The sequence below is a fragment of the Protopterus annectens genome, chromosome 2.part2 (genome assembly GCF_019279795.1).
Source record: "Protopterus annectens isolate FY-2018-M chromosome 2.part2, PAN1.0, whole genome shotgun sequence".
NCBI classification, from domain to species: Eukaryota; Metazoa; Chordata; order Ceratodontiformes; family Protopteridae; genus Protopterus; species Protopterus annectens.
Window position 1 is genome coordinate 814568555 of NC_056730.1, and position 15558 is coordinate 814584112.

Genomic DNA, 15558 nt, shown 5'->3' on the forward strand with positions numbered 1-15558 from the left:
TAGCTTCAGTAGTTGAGAAAGACAGGGGGGTCTTCCAGGAGATCCATGGCACAGACATTGGAAGCAGAGGCCCGATGAGTGACCTCAGAACCGATCAATGTGTATGCCGTGGTAGTATTCGTAGGTAGGTCTGAGACTATGGTGGCCTCCCAAGGGGTCTAGCCAGATGGTTTGGCCTAGGAATCACTGGGCTAGGGAGCTGCAAAGGCGCTTCCCCTGGGTTGTCGGTCAACTTATAACCCAGAGTTGGAGCACTCCCAGTAACAATAGGGTCCTTGGACTTTTTGTCTTTTTTTTTTTTTTTTTTTTGGAATGATGCTCGCAGATGCTAGTTTGGGGAGGCCCTGTGTAGCATAGGATTGCTAAACCACCAGATAAGCTGAAAAGGAGAACTCCATATGGGAAGCTAGTACCTCAACTCTACATTTTAGAGTTTTTATATGGAACTTTGTGCAGTCAGGACAGTTAAGTCATTGTACTGAGGCCCCAAGCAAAACAGACAAAAAAAGTGAAAATCCTCATGTGGGATTAGTTTCCAATTGTTGACTTTTTTGAACATTAAATTAGGAGAGAAATTTCCTCAGCAGGGTACTTATCTGACTGGGAGAAGCACGTTTTCTGGTAAGTCGAGCTAACTGATTAACTGCAAGCTTACTAAACACACGAAGTGAAGCAGGCAGCCCTACTAGAAAGAAATTAATACAGTGCTGACAGACACCTTTCTTATACCCTTGATGTCCAGAAGTCAGTTTCAGACGTCTGCTGGCTATGGATGATGTAAAGACTCTGGAAACTGATCCAGTCATGGGCTTCCGGCATGGCAGAATGACCCAAGAATCAGTACTGCAACACTGACTACAAAAAACATCTGGGACATATGTCTCAAAGCCTAAACATTCATTGTATTGTGGTGCAAAAATGTGAACAAATCTTTCATTCAAATCTTCAGTATTCTAATCTTCCTACAGTTAAGATCATGTGAAAATGCTATGCACAATATACTTCTTTACACCCTCTGGTAACATATATTAAATAAATTATAAATCATTTAACAGTTTAATTTCTGTCCTAAAATATATCCAAAGAGACAAACCATGTAACAAGCAGTAACAGAATGTTTCGTCCATTTAAGCATGTCTTTAAATTACTTGCCACTACATCAATAAATTATCTTAATATAACTTCAGACTTAAATAGCCAAAGTGAATGTATGCCATTTAACAAAAATGTACAAATACAGGTGTATATTATTGTCAACAGTAGGACTTCAAATGTTCATATGGCAGTTGTTTATCTTTTACGGTAGCATCCGAGGCAATGATGGAGCCCCTGACCATGCCTTATAGTCCTGCTTTCCAAAACACAAAACAACAGGTATAGAAATACATTTTCCCATTTCTCTAGCTTTAACTATTAAACTATGCCAGAACTGTATTATCACAAACATACTATCTCTGGCAGAAGACATTTTTTTGCTTGTTCTAAATGGAAATGGGAGTAAAAATACAAAGCAGATTCCTGCTACAAAAATGAAAAAGGACTGGTTATGCATGTCACATTCCACAAAACAACCGTAAATTTATGTATTCTAGATGTGCAGCAGGGAATGACACAACAGGAATACTGGGACAACAGCATTCTCCCAAATACCTAAGCATTCTTACGTTTTGTCAGCACTATACAGATCTCTCATGTCATGCATTCATACACTTAGTTCATCATATAATTCAAAACTTGCATCACTGTAATATACAGTAGCTATGTCTTGTTCTGTTGGATACTTCACTTAAATGTGAATAGCATTTAAATACCCAACAAAAAACATATATTTTCTCTTTTCTTATTAAATATGGCTCAGTTTTCATGAAAAAATCTACACTTAAAAGCATGGTTCTATGCTATCACCGCAGTTTACCATTTGAATTACTGCCATTAAAATCATTTCCTTGCAATCAGACATTACAATAACTGTGATGCAGCATTCTTGGGATAAGAGAACAAACCTTTCGCTGCATCTTTCAAGTAGCTCACAGGTATGAGCAACACTGTAGTTCAGTGTAGCAGTTCAGCAACAGGACACATTACCAACTACGGTATGATGCTAATCCCCTTTGCTGTTTTAAAAATAAGACATTATTCAACCTGAGAAGCCAGAGGAAGCATTTGAAAATGAAGGTATTTTGCCTGTATGACAAAAACAATGTTGATCTTGAGGCATTTTGTTCAGTCTCCTCTTTGCTGCTTTAACTGAGAACCAAGAAGTGTATCATTTTCAAAGTCCAGCTTTGCTTCAGCCTTATGCAGCAGTCAGATACTGGTGGTAGAACAGGCCAAACAAACTTATGGTGAACAAACATGCAGCAATCCACCAGGTCAAAAAAGACAAAATCCCTCGAAAAAGCAAAGGTGAGAAAACATTTCTAAGGCCACCCAATGCCAATGTTATTTGTGCAACAGTTAACTTTGTATTTTCTTGAGAGACAGTGGGATCAGAGTCCACAGATGTGGGCAGTGAATTTGTCTCCATGGGAGACTTCAAGTCTGTTACAGGATAGATACCCCAGGAATGATTACCTGAAAGACAGAAGGAAAGAGAAGAATGATACGTGAAATAAAGTGATGACTGTGAAAAATGGCAAAAAACTTTGAATTCACTTTTCCAACTGGCTTTGACTTATACATGCTCTGCAGTATGAAAAAAACAAACAGATACATGAGAAAATACAGGCATGTCAGTAACTTACCATAATTGTAGCTGTTCAGGTTGTTCCACTGCTGCAGTCTTCCTTTTCGGGATATCTTGTTGTGCAGGCAGCTCATGGCCAGCCAGTCTACCAAACTTCCATCTCAAAGAGCTTTAGCAAAAGGCCTTACTTTTGGCCTACAGATGGTGGTAGTATAAAAGGTGCATGGGTTGATGCTATGTTCAGATCCTTCTAGCCTCAAAATAACCAGAAGAGAAGCCCACTGCCCCAGAGCACAGTGGACAACAGGTGGTAGCTCCAGAACTGGACAGGTCTTCCCAAAGTACTCAATCCAGAAGTTCCAGAAAGGGGGAGAGAAAGGCTCACAAAACAAGGGACAGTACCTGTTTTTTTTTTACAGAAAAGAAAGGGTGCATGAGTTCACATGGATGCCACCCCAACCCTAGGGGAATGTGTCAGGAAAGAAGTGGTATGATGGGAGGGATCATACACTGCAAATGTGAAACTACTCAAATATGTACAATTATGTTAAGCTCCTAACACAACTGCACAATGTTCACTGTAGGATTTACTGTTGCAATCTTTACTTTGGGCAGATTTCCAAGGAATGGGGTGGGGTGGGGTCAGCTGATAGATTCACTGTATGCAGACCAGTCCTTGCAGGATAGCAAAGAAAAATCCTGCTTTAAGCTCTGGATGTAGCCCATAGGTTGTGGTGTTTAGAAAAGGTGTATATGGAAGACCACAGTGCTGATGAACACAATTTGATCTAGTTCCCAAGCCACTTAGAGAAGGTTTGCTTGTTAATGTTTTCACCTTTTGCAAAGCAGACAAACAGCTGGTCAGGTTTCCTGAACTCTTGTCTTCTATGCAAGCAAAACCTCATCTGTCTCTGCAAAACTAGGGGATGCAGGGCTTTCTCTCTCTTGAATTCTGGGGTTTTGGGAAAAACACGGGAGCTGATTTAAGTGCAATACAGTAACCACTTTAAGTATAAAAAAATGGATTGGCACACAAGGCCATTCCATCTTGAAGGAACTTTTAAGAGTCATTTGCACATTAATGGCTGTAGTTCTGATACACTCCTAGCCGAGGTGACTGTCACCAGGGCAAGAGGCTGCTAGTTCAGGTGGGGGCAATGTCAAGTTCATTACCATGCTAAGGTCTCACAGTGGAGCAATTTGTCTCTTGGGTGGCCCAAGATGAACCACCCTCCTCAAGAAATGCTTAATATAAGATCAAGAATGAATCTTCTGTATATTCGTAAGTCAAACAGTAGCAGACTTGAATTTTGTCCGTAACTTAAACAGAACATGCTGGAGAGACACATGTGTCCCAGAGACTGCCCTTCCTGTGGAATAGGTTCACCATCTATGTGAAGCAGAGTTTGTCTATTACCCAGTTTAAGTGCAACTTAGACCAATGGCTAGGGAATAAGAAATTTACACTGGGCCAGGCACCCATTGTCCTTTATGGAAAGTAGCTTATAAATGCCTGGCCTTTAATGTCCTACTTAGATACAGGACATCATTATTCTTTTGGGAAAACTTAGCTAGGTTTGGAAAGGCTGCCTGAGTTGTGAGCCTAGTATCAAATCCATGAATCTAGAGTCTACAGGAGGGTCCACAGGTAAGTAAGTAAAAATTGCAGAAACATGAACTTTTATGAATGTGTAAACTAAGGCAGATCTGTGTAGGTCTGACAGGTATCCCAGGATCAACGCCATCTAAGCTTACTTTTTAATTTTTTTTGGTGGGGGGGGGGTCCCTAACTGGCATCAGAAGGAGGTCCTTTTCCATTCTGCTTGGAATTATTTTTTTTACCATGCATCCCACCCTTCCTTATAATGTCTAAGATAGCCTCTGAATATTTATGCTTGCCTGGGATGAATAAGAGATCATCCAGGCTATTAGTGTCGACAAATTTGGGTACAGTAGGGACTCCCCTGGTTCTGAGTTTGGAGGCCCACTCACTGAAGAAGTACCTCACATTTTTATCTTGCAATGTTGAATAGGAGAACGAATCGGTGTTACCTTGGTCATAGGGGAGCAATCTGGATCATTTTGGCCTCTCCTCTAGTACTTTTGTCAAGACCCTAGGAGGGAAAGCACATAGAAACACACCTGCCCAATCCAGGGAGAAGGACGCTGTCCATACAGGCTCCTGAAATTACTAGTCTTGAATGAAACTGTATGAGCTGCATGTTCAGATGAGAAGCAATAAGCTTTATTTTTGGCAAACATTATTTGCTGATCAGATCTAGAAATATTCCCGGTGTAGCAGGCTTTCATGGGGATCTGCATATATCCTGCTGTGTTTGTTGCTATCATATTGTGGTCTGATTAGGTGTGTGTTGCCTTTAGAGAAATTCTCCTCTGCATTACAATTCCCCAAGCTTGCATGGCTAATCTAAACTGTAATAAGAGTGCCCACTCCCCGCTTGTTTATATACCATATCACTGTGGCATCTATTCATGTAGCTTGAATGACTTCCTCTTGCATAGCAGGGAGATGGGCTATGACAGCCAGAATGTCGACCATCATCCCCTTGATGTGGATATTACTCTGCATGCTGTGCAGCCAAGCCCCTTAGACCTACAGACCATCCATATGAGCTCCTTAGCCACATCTAAGGCATCTGTTGTCACTGTCATAGTACACTCAATTTTCCTGAAGGACATTCCCTTGTTCAAGACACAACACTGGGTCTACCATGAGCTTTCATTTCTGATGCAGGCCAGCAGGGGAATAATAGTTTCCAAGTGATGGAGATGCTGGCTCCATCTGATTATTAACTACCAATGAAGCTTTGTCAGATGTAGGCATGTCCAGGGCATCATCACGCTGCTATGTACCTTAGCAACTTCAGGTACTCTCTTGATGTGATCTTGTTCATCTGTGAGTACTGGGCAACTAGGTCTCTAAAAGCATAACTGTTTTTCTGTTTGGTACTAGGTGCTGCACTGCATAGCATTCAGACTTGTTCTGAGGAAGGTTACAGTCTGAGAATGATTGTGGGAGGATTCCACCCTGTTTACTGTCAATCACAAGTCTGCAAAACATTGTAAAGTGAAGCTCAAGGAATCCAAGTTAAGACTACTAGAATAAGGCAAGTGTCTATTTAGGGAAAGGCATGAATACTCTTTTTCCTATAGAAAGCTATCAATGGAGCGAGACATTTTATGAATGCTTTGAGCTCAGTGGACAAGCCAAAGGGCAAGACCCTAATTTGATAATGTTATCCTCTTGCTGCAAATCTTAGAAATCTTCTGTACTTTTTGCTTATAAGAATGTGAAGGTATGTGTCTGATTCCACAAGGAGTATTCATGGCAAAACTGGATTTCGAGGTAACATGCCCTAGCAAGGTAGGCTTTTGAACCTTAGTACTTTCAGAAATTGGTTTGAAAGGCTAATAAGGTTTGTATTTTCTGTTACTGTATATGTACTTATGTCATTGTCTACAACTTATGAATTTAACAAAAGTGTTAAAACAAGAGTAAGTTTAACATGGATCTCCAAATACCTGCTTTTTCTTGGTACCAGAAACAGTCTAAAATAAAAACTGTGTTTTCCTCTCCCAAGGGCAATTTTTCTATAACCCCTTGTCTTAATAATTGCTTAATCATGTGAAATATTAAATGAAGCTGGTTCCTGGAGGTTAATGGAAAATCACCAATATGATGTCTAGAAATTGCAGTCTGCATCCCTCCTTTAGAATGCTTACTACCCGCCTGTCCTGAATAACTGACTCACAATTCTCTACAAAGACAGACAAGCTTCCTCCAAGTTTTGAGGGAGGGGACTGGAGATAGGTCTTTCTAGAAATTGTAGAATATACCCCGCCTTTAGAATGCTTACCACCCATTTTTCCTAAATAACTGACAAATTCTCTACATAGATGGACAAGCTTACTCAAGTTTTGCAGGAGATTTTTCAGATATGACATCAGGGTCTTGGATAATTGGACACGTGTATCCAAAACTGAAGCCTAAGTGGTGAGCTGGGCTGAGGCACTGCCTGGCATAGGATGAGGAAAACCTGGTCCCCCTGTTGTTGATGTACCAGACCACGGACATGTTGTCCGTCTGTACTGCAATAGTCCCGTGGGAAGAAAGTCGTTGAGGGCTTGAAAGGGGCACTGCTCTCATCTCCAGGACATTTATGTGCAGATGGTATTCTATGGGTTGCCACGTCCGTGGAACCATCCTGCCCTCCCGATACAATGCCCCCCACCATCAGAGGCATCCCAGAAAGACTGTGCAACTGGAGGAGGGGAATAAAGGGTCAGTCCGAAGAAGAGGGGAAGATATCCACCTGTCTAGTATTTGAGCTTGCACGACTGTGTTACCGTACATTCGTGCCCTCACCGAGATCGTGCGCCACCATCGCGAATGCATCCAATTTGGGTGAAGACGATGTGGTGCTTGTTTTGCAGTAGAAGAACAATGGTCATGTTTCAAGACCTAGAACCTCTAGTATAAACTGGCCTTGATCCGTTGCAGCTTCTAACAAACTTTGATGTCCAACCCCTGATCTATTAGTCCTATTGGGGCCATTTTCATGTGTCAATCATGCTCATAAGAGACTGCAAGGCAGCAGAGAAGATTTTTCAAGCTACTGAAACCCCCAAACTCCTGCAAAGTTGTAGAGTGCAGTCCTGACTGAAGACATGGACACTGGTATGAAAACCAGTCCAAATAGGGAAACACCTGAAATCCCTCGACGCCTCAGATGAGCTGTGACCACTCTGCCACTGGTGGTAAACACTTGGGGGCTGTGGAAGTGAGCCAAAGGGCAGGCCTGAATTGCAATGACTGGTTCCAAATGAAAAGCGAGAAACCTCTTTGCCCGTAAATCTTATGTGATAGTACGCATCCTGAAGGTCTATATAGAGCACATTCAGTTGTCCTTGCCCAGAAAGGAATGGAATTGTGCTGACCATCCGAATCTTGCCTTCGATAAATCTGTTCAGATTGCTCAGGTCTAATATTGGTCTCCCGTCCGGGGACCCTCAAAGAATCTGGAGTAGACGCCGGATCCTACCCGTCTGCTACACAGTCTGGACGGCTCTTTTTCTAGGAGCTTTGGAAACCTCCTGTTCCGCCAAACTCTTTGCCCTGGGTGAGCGTCTGGAAGGGAATGGAAGAGGCACGGAACCTTTCCTGGTGACTAACTTTGATGGTAACCCCACTGCACCACATCCCCTTAGTATAGGGATTGCCAGGCTACTGGGCACAGCGAGTCTCCACTGCTCCAAGGTGGACAGCCTGGGCAACACCTCCTCAGGGATGCTGAAAGGGCTTCCCAGGAAGAGAGACTCCCCTGCCCTGGTTCTGAGACCCCCGGCCCCAGGGCCCGGCTGGCCAGCCACCCCTCCGCCTCTGGGGTAAACTGACCACGTAAAACCTGCAGCCCTGGGCTCTTTGTCGGTATCTCACATCTTCCCCCTTCTGACCCTGGGGTATGGTCTGTAGCTGAGGAAAACTGACCTAACGGCAGAAAGAAGCCACTGTCCTGCTCACACCTGGTCAAGGTATCTTCACCGGTATCCCAACAAAGCCGAACCATCAAAGGGGGTATTAGTGAAGGACGCCTTAAAGGGGTCCGCAGAAAATTACAAAGCCGCATCCAGGCTGCTTGGCATCTAAGAGCACCCAGCCGCGTTTTGCTCCATCGGCCGCATAGGATATGCGAGCCGCATGGAGGAGTAGATATGGAATTAGTGATAGCAAGCTGCGAAAATCTTTCCTGAGCCCCAGCAGAAGGATCCTAAACTACCTCCCAGGTCCTTGTGAACATCCTGCTGAAGCCTGGTGAAGGACAAAGACAATTCAGCGCAATGATAGCAAAGGGCTCAAAGAAACATCCGCTTCCATACCTGTCCATGGTCCTAGAATCCTTTGGCCAGGAGGATGGACAGGTACTGAAGGATCCCGGCTTGGGCTCCTTCTTAGTGGCAGCCGCCACCACCATAGCATCCACCGGAACACCCTTTGAAAGGAAACTGCTTTGTCCGACAAAGGCTCAATGAATTTGATGGTCTCTTGGGGACAGGTTCCACAGAATCTGGAGGCCGCCCACGCCTTATGAGCCACTACCTGCATGAGTGGCCCAAAGGCGGAGACACCTCCAGGAGGTGGGAGGTCGGGATCCAAAAAGCCTGTGCCAGGTATACCGCCACTCATCCTCGGAGGGGTCAATGGAGGGCCAATTCCCTCTGAGCTGAGGAGCTCAAGGATGTCTGGTGAGACATCCTTGGTAGCAGGGGACTGCGGGGAACCCTCATGACTCATCTAAGTCGGTATCAGATGTAGTAGACTCAGGGAGTCTGTGCAGTCTTCCTTCATGACGCCCCTTCTTCCGAGGGGGGTCTCCTGCAGTGATCAGCGAGAAAGTGTCTCGGAAGAGAGATGTGAAAATTCCCAGTGGGGAAACCTGGGGCGAAGCGGATCCCTGCCCTGCAGCAAGAGTGTTGCAAGAGGCACTCCGTGTGAAAGCATGGGCACTGGAAGTAGTGGAGGAGCTAGTGAGATGGATCGCTGACCAGGCTCAGAGGCCGTGACATTGCCTCATCACCTCAAAGGCTTCCTCTCGGGAGGCCGGAACACACTCGGCCTCCCAAGCAAACAGGAATGGCCAGGCTCCAAGGAGAGAAGCGCCCCGAGGTCCGATGTCGGGTGCCGAGCTGTACCAAAGTCAGCCGGCGTAGAGGGAGAGCTAAGTCGGATGCAAGGGTCCGGATGCCACTAGCCCCTCGAGCCGACAGTGGGAACATTTACGACTGGATCCCTCCAAGGGAAGGTCTCAAGCGAGGATCGAGTCGGAGCCGAGGACCACGGTTTTGGGCGGATGTATCGGGCCCGCATCGAAACAGTCGGCTAATCCCGAGGAAGCTCCGCTCTGAAATCATGTGTGGGAAATGGAGGAGGAAGCGTTCAAGGATTGGGGCTATAGCCAAGTCTGTTGGAGACGGGCACAGTGGAGCATTTGGGCCAGTGCCTGAGACTTCAATAACAGCCTGCGTTACCACCCTCTCTAAATCAAAAGGCTGGCTGCGCCTGGAAGAGTCTCAAGTGATCGGCTCCGATGGTCTCCGGCCCCACAAAGAGGAGACCCCGAGCTGAGTGGATTACTCAGTATAGAAGGGACTCTGATCTCTTACGGGTCAAGCCATCGAGCCGAGCCAAGTCCCTTGAATTTCAGGATGGAGCCGCCGAGGATATCTCGCCCGATGCTGGATAAAGTGTCGGCTCCAGCCGGCGACATGCTGTTGTAGGTGGCTGCGCACAGTAGTCAGGTATCGGAGCCGGTCGGCCAACCCACTACCATTTTCGAATAGCAGATGTATCGTATTCTGCTCGACGACGAGCCGGGAGCCACCCGGAGGAGGCTTTTGGACACTGTAGTTTTGAGCTCTTTGGTGGTTTAGAAGGTTTTCCTGACCCTAACTTTAGAGGGAGAACCTTCTGGCTGGCGGGTAGCCTCCGGGAGGATGAGTGCTTATTCCTTTCCTGCAGGACTCTCTGGCTAAAAGCATGACATAAAAGCACAGGAGTCCAGAGGGCAAAGGCCCCAGGCATTAAACATAGCAGCGACCGCCTGTCAGGAGACATTTTCGACATGCCACTTGGTCACAATTTTTGAAGCCTGAGACCTTGCTCTTCCTTTGACATCCTAGGAGGATGGAAACACAAACAATCCCAACAAACACACACAAATTAATCCCTTACACAAAACACACAGGAAGGAATAAAATTCAATGGGGAAGTAGGCCTCGACTGGAAAAACTTCTTAGACTAAAGATTAGAAGTTTTTGAAAACAAGGGAATAGGGTGGGCTGTAACTAACTACATGCACTAAACTGACACTAAAAGGAAAAAAATAAACCCCTAACTACTCTTTTTTCTTATTTTACAAAGAAAAATCTTACTCATCAGGCGCTATAAAGGAGACCCTTTCGCTAAGCGGCAAAACGAGATCTGAGGTAGTTCCGCCTTGCATCATGTGGGATATAGGGGTTGTTCTCGAAAGCTGGTAAAAGGAGAGTTCTCTTTAGCTAAAGCAAAGGTGTCTCCGAACCCATCCAGCAAGAATGAAGGGCGTAGATTTTGACGTAAACTTACTCTAACATCACGTAATCTTGATCTAGTTCCCAAGCCACTTAGGAGAAGGTTTTGTTGCTTTGTTAATGGAAGCTTTTCACCTTTTGCAAAGCAGACAAACAGCTGGTCAGGTACTTCCCGTGAAACCCCTGTCTTCTATGCAAGCAAACCTCATACTTCCAGTCTCTGCAAAACTAGGGGATGCAGGCTTCTCTTGAATTGCCTGGGGTTTTGGGAAAACACGGAGCTGATTTAAGTGCAATACAGTAAACCACTTTAAGTATAAAAAATGGATTGGCACACAAGGCCATTCCATCCTTTGAAGGAACTTTAAGAGTCATTTGCACGTTATTAATGGCTGGGTAGTTCTCCTGATACACCCTAGCCGAGGTGACTGTCACCAGGGCAAGAGGCATTGCATAGTTCAGGTGGGGGCAATGTCAAGTTCAATACCATGCTGGAGGTGCTCACAGTGAAAGCAATTTGTCCCTGGGTGTGAGATGAACCACCCTCCTCAAAAGAGGTAACAAATGCTTAATATAAGTTAAGATCAAGAATGAATCTTCTGTATATTCGTGAAGTCAAACAGTAGCAGATCTTGAATTTTGTCCGTAACTTAAACAGAACATGCTGGAGAGAGGCACATGTGTCCCAGAGACTGCCTCCTTCCCAGGTGGAATAACACAGGGTTCACCATCTATGTGGAAGCAGAGTTTGTCTATTACCCAGTTTAAGTGCAACTTAGACCAATGGCTGAGAATAAGAAATTTACACTGGGCCAGCACCCATTGTCCTTTATGGAAAGAAGTAGCTTATAAATGCCTGGCCTTTAATGTCCTACTTAGATACAGGACATCATTATTCTTTTGGGAACACTTAGCTAGGGCTTTGGAAAAGGCTACCTGAGTTGTGAGTCTAGTATCAAATCCATGAATCTAGAGTCAACAGGTGGAGGGTCCACAGGTAAGTAAGTAAAAAATTGCAGAAACATGAACTTTTTATGAGATGTGTAAACCAAGTGCAGATCTGTGTGAGGTCCCAGCTGACAGGTATCCCAGGATCAACGCATTCTAAGCTTATTTTTTAATTTTTTTTCGGTGTGGGGTCCCTAACTGGCATCAGAAGGAGGTCCTTTTCTTCCATTCTGCTTGGAATTATTTTTTTACCATGCATCCCAACCTCTTCCTTATAATGTCTAAGATAGCCTCTGAATAGTTTTATGCTTGCCTGGGATGAATAAGAGATCATCCAGGCTATTAGCAGTGTCGACAAATTTGGGTACAGTAAAGGGACTCCCCTCTGGTTCTGAGTTTGGAGGCCCACCACTGAAGAAGCAACCACATTTTTATCTTGCAATGTTGAATAGGAGAACGAATCGGTGTTACATATGCTTGGTCATAGGGGAGCAATCTGGATCATTTTGGCCTCTCCTCTAGTACTTTTGTCGGAAGACCCTAGGAGGGAAAGCACATAGAAACACACCTGCCCAATCCAGGGAGAAGGACGTCCTGTCCATACAGGCCCTGAAATTACTAGTCTTGAAAATGAAACTGTATATGAGCTGCATGTTCAGATGAGAAGCAATAGCTTTATTTTTGGCAAAACATTGCCTGGTTGCTTGATCAGATCTAGAAATATTCCTGCAAGTAGTGCAGGCTTTCATGGGATCTGCATATATCCTGCTGTGTTTGTTGCTATCATATTGTGGTCTGATTAGGTGTGTGTGTTGCCTTTAGAGGAAATTCTCCTCTGCATTACTACAATTCCCAAAAGCTTGCATGGCTAACTCTGGGAACTGTAATAAAGAGTGCCCATTCCCCGCCTTGTTTATATACCATATCACTGTGGCATCTATTCATGTAGCTTTGAATGACTCTCCTCTTGCATAGCAGGAGATGGGCTATGACAGCCAGAATGTCGACCATCATCCCCTTTGATGTGGATATTACCTGCATATTGCTGTGCAGCCAGCCCCTTAGACCCATACAGACCATCCATATATGAGCTCCTTAGCTCATTATCTAAGGCATCTGTTGTCACCGTCATAGCACACCTCAATTTTCTGAAGGACATTCCCTTGTTCAAGACAACAACACTGGGTCTACCATGAGCTTTCTTGATGCAGGCCGTAGCAGGGGAATAATAGTTTCCAAGTGATGGAGATGCTGGCTCCATCTGATTATTAACTACCAATGAAACTTTTGTCAGATGTGTAGGTGCATGTCCAGGGCATCATCATCGCTGTTATGTAACACCTTTAGCAACTCTATAGGCAATTTCCTCTGATGTGATCTTGTTCATCTGTAGGTACACTGGGCAACTAGGTCTCTAAAAAGCAGGAACTGTTTCTTTCTGTTTGGTACTAGGTGCTGCACTGCATACAGCATTCAGACTTGTTCTTGGAGGAAGGTTACAGATCTGAGAATGATTGTGGGAGGATTCCACCCCTGTTTACTGTCAATCACAAGTCATTGCAAAACATTGTAAAGTGAAGCTCAAGGAATCCAAGTTAAGACTACTAGAATAAGGCAAGTGTCTATTTAGGGAAAGACATGAATATCTTTTTCTATATAGAAAGCTTTATCAATGGAGCAAGACATTTTATGAATGCTTTGAGCTCCAATGTGGATTATGCTTTCAAAGGGCAAGACCCTAATTTGATAATGTTATCCTCTTGCTGCAAATCTTAGAAATCTTCTGTACTTTTTGCTTATAAGAATGTGAAGGTATGTGTCTGATTCCACAAGGAGTATTCATGGCAAAACTGGATTTCGAGGTAACATGCCCTAGCAAGGTAGGCTTTTGAACATTAGTACTTTCAGAAATTGGTTTGAAAGGGACAGGTCTAATAAGGTTTGTTTTTTCTGTTACTGTATATGTACTTATGTCATTGTCTACAACTTATGAATTTAACAAAGGTGTTAAAACAAGAGTAAGTTTAACATAGATCTCCAAATACCTGCTTTTTCTTGGTACCAGAAACAGTCTAAAATGAAAACTGTGTTTTCCTCTCCCAAGGGCAATTTTTCTATGACCCCTTGTCTTAATTGCTTAATCATGTGAAATATTAAATGAAGCTGGTTCCTGGAGGTTAATGGAAAATCACCAATATGATGTCATAGAAAATTTGCAGTCTCGCATCCCTCCTTTAGAATGCTTACTACCCGCCTGTCCTGAATAACTGACTCACAATTCTCTACAAAGACAGACAAGCTTCCTCCAAGTTTTGAGGGAGGGGACTGGAGATAGGTCTTTCTAGAAATTGTAGAATATACCCCGCCTTTAGAATGCTTACCACCCATTTTTCCTAAATAACTGACAAATTCTCTACATAGATGGACAAGCTTACTCAAGTTTTGCAGGAGATTTTTCAGATATGACATCAGGGTCTTGGATAATTGGACATGTGTATCCAAAACTGAAGCCTAAGTGGTGAGCTGGGCTGAGGCACTGCCTGGCATAGGATGAGACAGGCTGGACTGCACCTACTTAGGCTTTGATGACTTGTACCTGCTAAGTTCAGAGAAAGCTGCCTTTGACAGTTCTTGTGGGCAACTGAAACCTTCATACAATCCTCCAGAAAACTCCTTGCATATGTACATTCTAAGGATTCCATCTTCCCATTCAACAATCAAAATGCAGAACTCAGCGGCTGAAAGACCAGCAGCGAAAGGTACATGGGAGATTTTGGTCTGGGAGGAATGCAAGACATTAAAACAGTGGGCAATGGCAGAGTGGTCACTCCACAGGCCTCTGCCACAATGGATTCTATAGTCAAGGGCTATGAAAGTACCTCTCCTTGTACAGGATCTCCAGACTGCTGAAATCTTGAGTTGTACTTTCTCTTCTTCTTTTCTGAATGTATTTTTTTGGAGATAGGCTCTTGGGGGCCTTGGATGACACCAGTAAGAGGCAGAAAACAAAAGCTTACTGAAATAATCTTTGTATAGTCTTCATGTACTACAGGTCAAGCAGTTTCTAACTTTACAAACTATTTCCTTGGCACCAGAATGTGTGTCAGAGATTAGCTAACAACATACATGTAACAAATTAAGCAAAATCACCTATGGGTACTAATCTACCCTCAGAAGACTGTATTTGGCCAACTAAGGGGCTACAGGTACTGCTGAGATACAAACTCAGCTGCATTGCAAAAATGATCTGAAGATGGCACGATGCACCTTTTATGCTACTAATGACCTTGCACTGAAAGGAGGACATCAGCCAAAATCCAAAGCTAGGGAAGGGCTTTGGAAGACTGGCTGATCACAGGTTATATGCATGTCAAGATATTCCAAAAGTGAAGACTACAACAATGAATACTACAAAGAACATCTTAGTGTAGCAGAATATCTAATATGCCATATCATTTGGCATCTCAAAGTATATTATAAGGCATGACAGAATGGGGCAATTTTATTTTGCTGCTTTTTTCCTAAGGGTTACCTGACTGATGCATTATCATAGACTTACAAAGAAATGATGCTGCATTCCTCACAGGGCCTGGCCACTATTACATGTCCAGAAATGTAAGGATCATAGGAGCTGGTTATACGAGGTTACTAGGCTATTGGCCCTAGGGCCCCAACAAGCCTAGCCACATTATCTCCTTGTTACCTTAAAAGCCAAGATATATAGTCCATATCAGCAATGCAAACCTAAGAATAAAAAAAATAAATACAACTAAATATGGGTTGAAGAACATAAAAAGGCTAACATTTCTTGAAACACAACTCACAGTGGAGAGAGG

The 15558-nt window shown here is 43.9% G+C and overlaps 1 protein-coding gene across 2 annotated transcripts in view; it reads right to left on the bottom strand.

The window, feature by feature from the left end:
- Positions 1-1042: 1042 nt before the first annotated feature.
- The window catches only part of TMEM161B (transmembrane protein 161B), an 885867-nt gene continuing 871351 nt past the window's right edge, over positions 1043-15558 (bottom strand). For both annotated transcript variants that reach the window (XM_044064157.1, XM_044064156.1), the window contains one exon: positions 1043-2574. In XM_044064157.1, the coding sequence (XP_043920092.1) occupies positions 2297-2574 (278 nt within the window). In that variant the 3' untranslated portion in view covers positions 1043-2296. The remainder of the gene's footprint in view (positions 2575-15558) is intronic.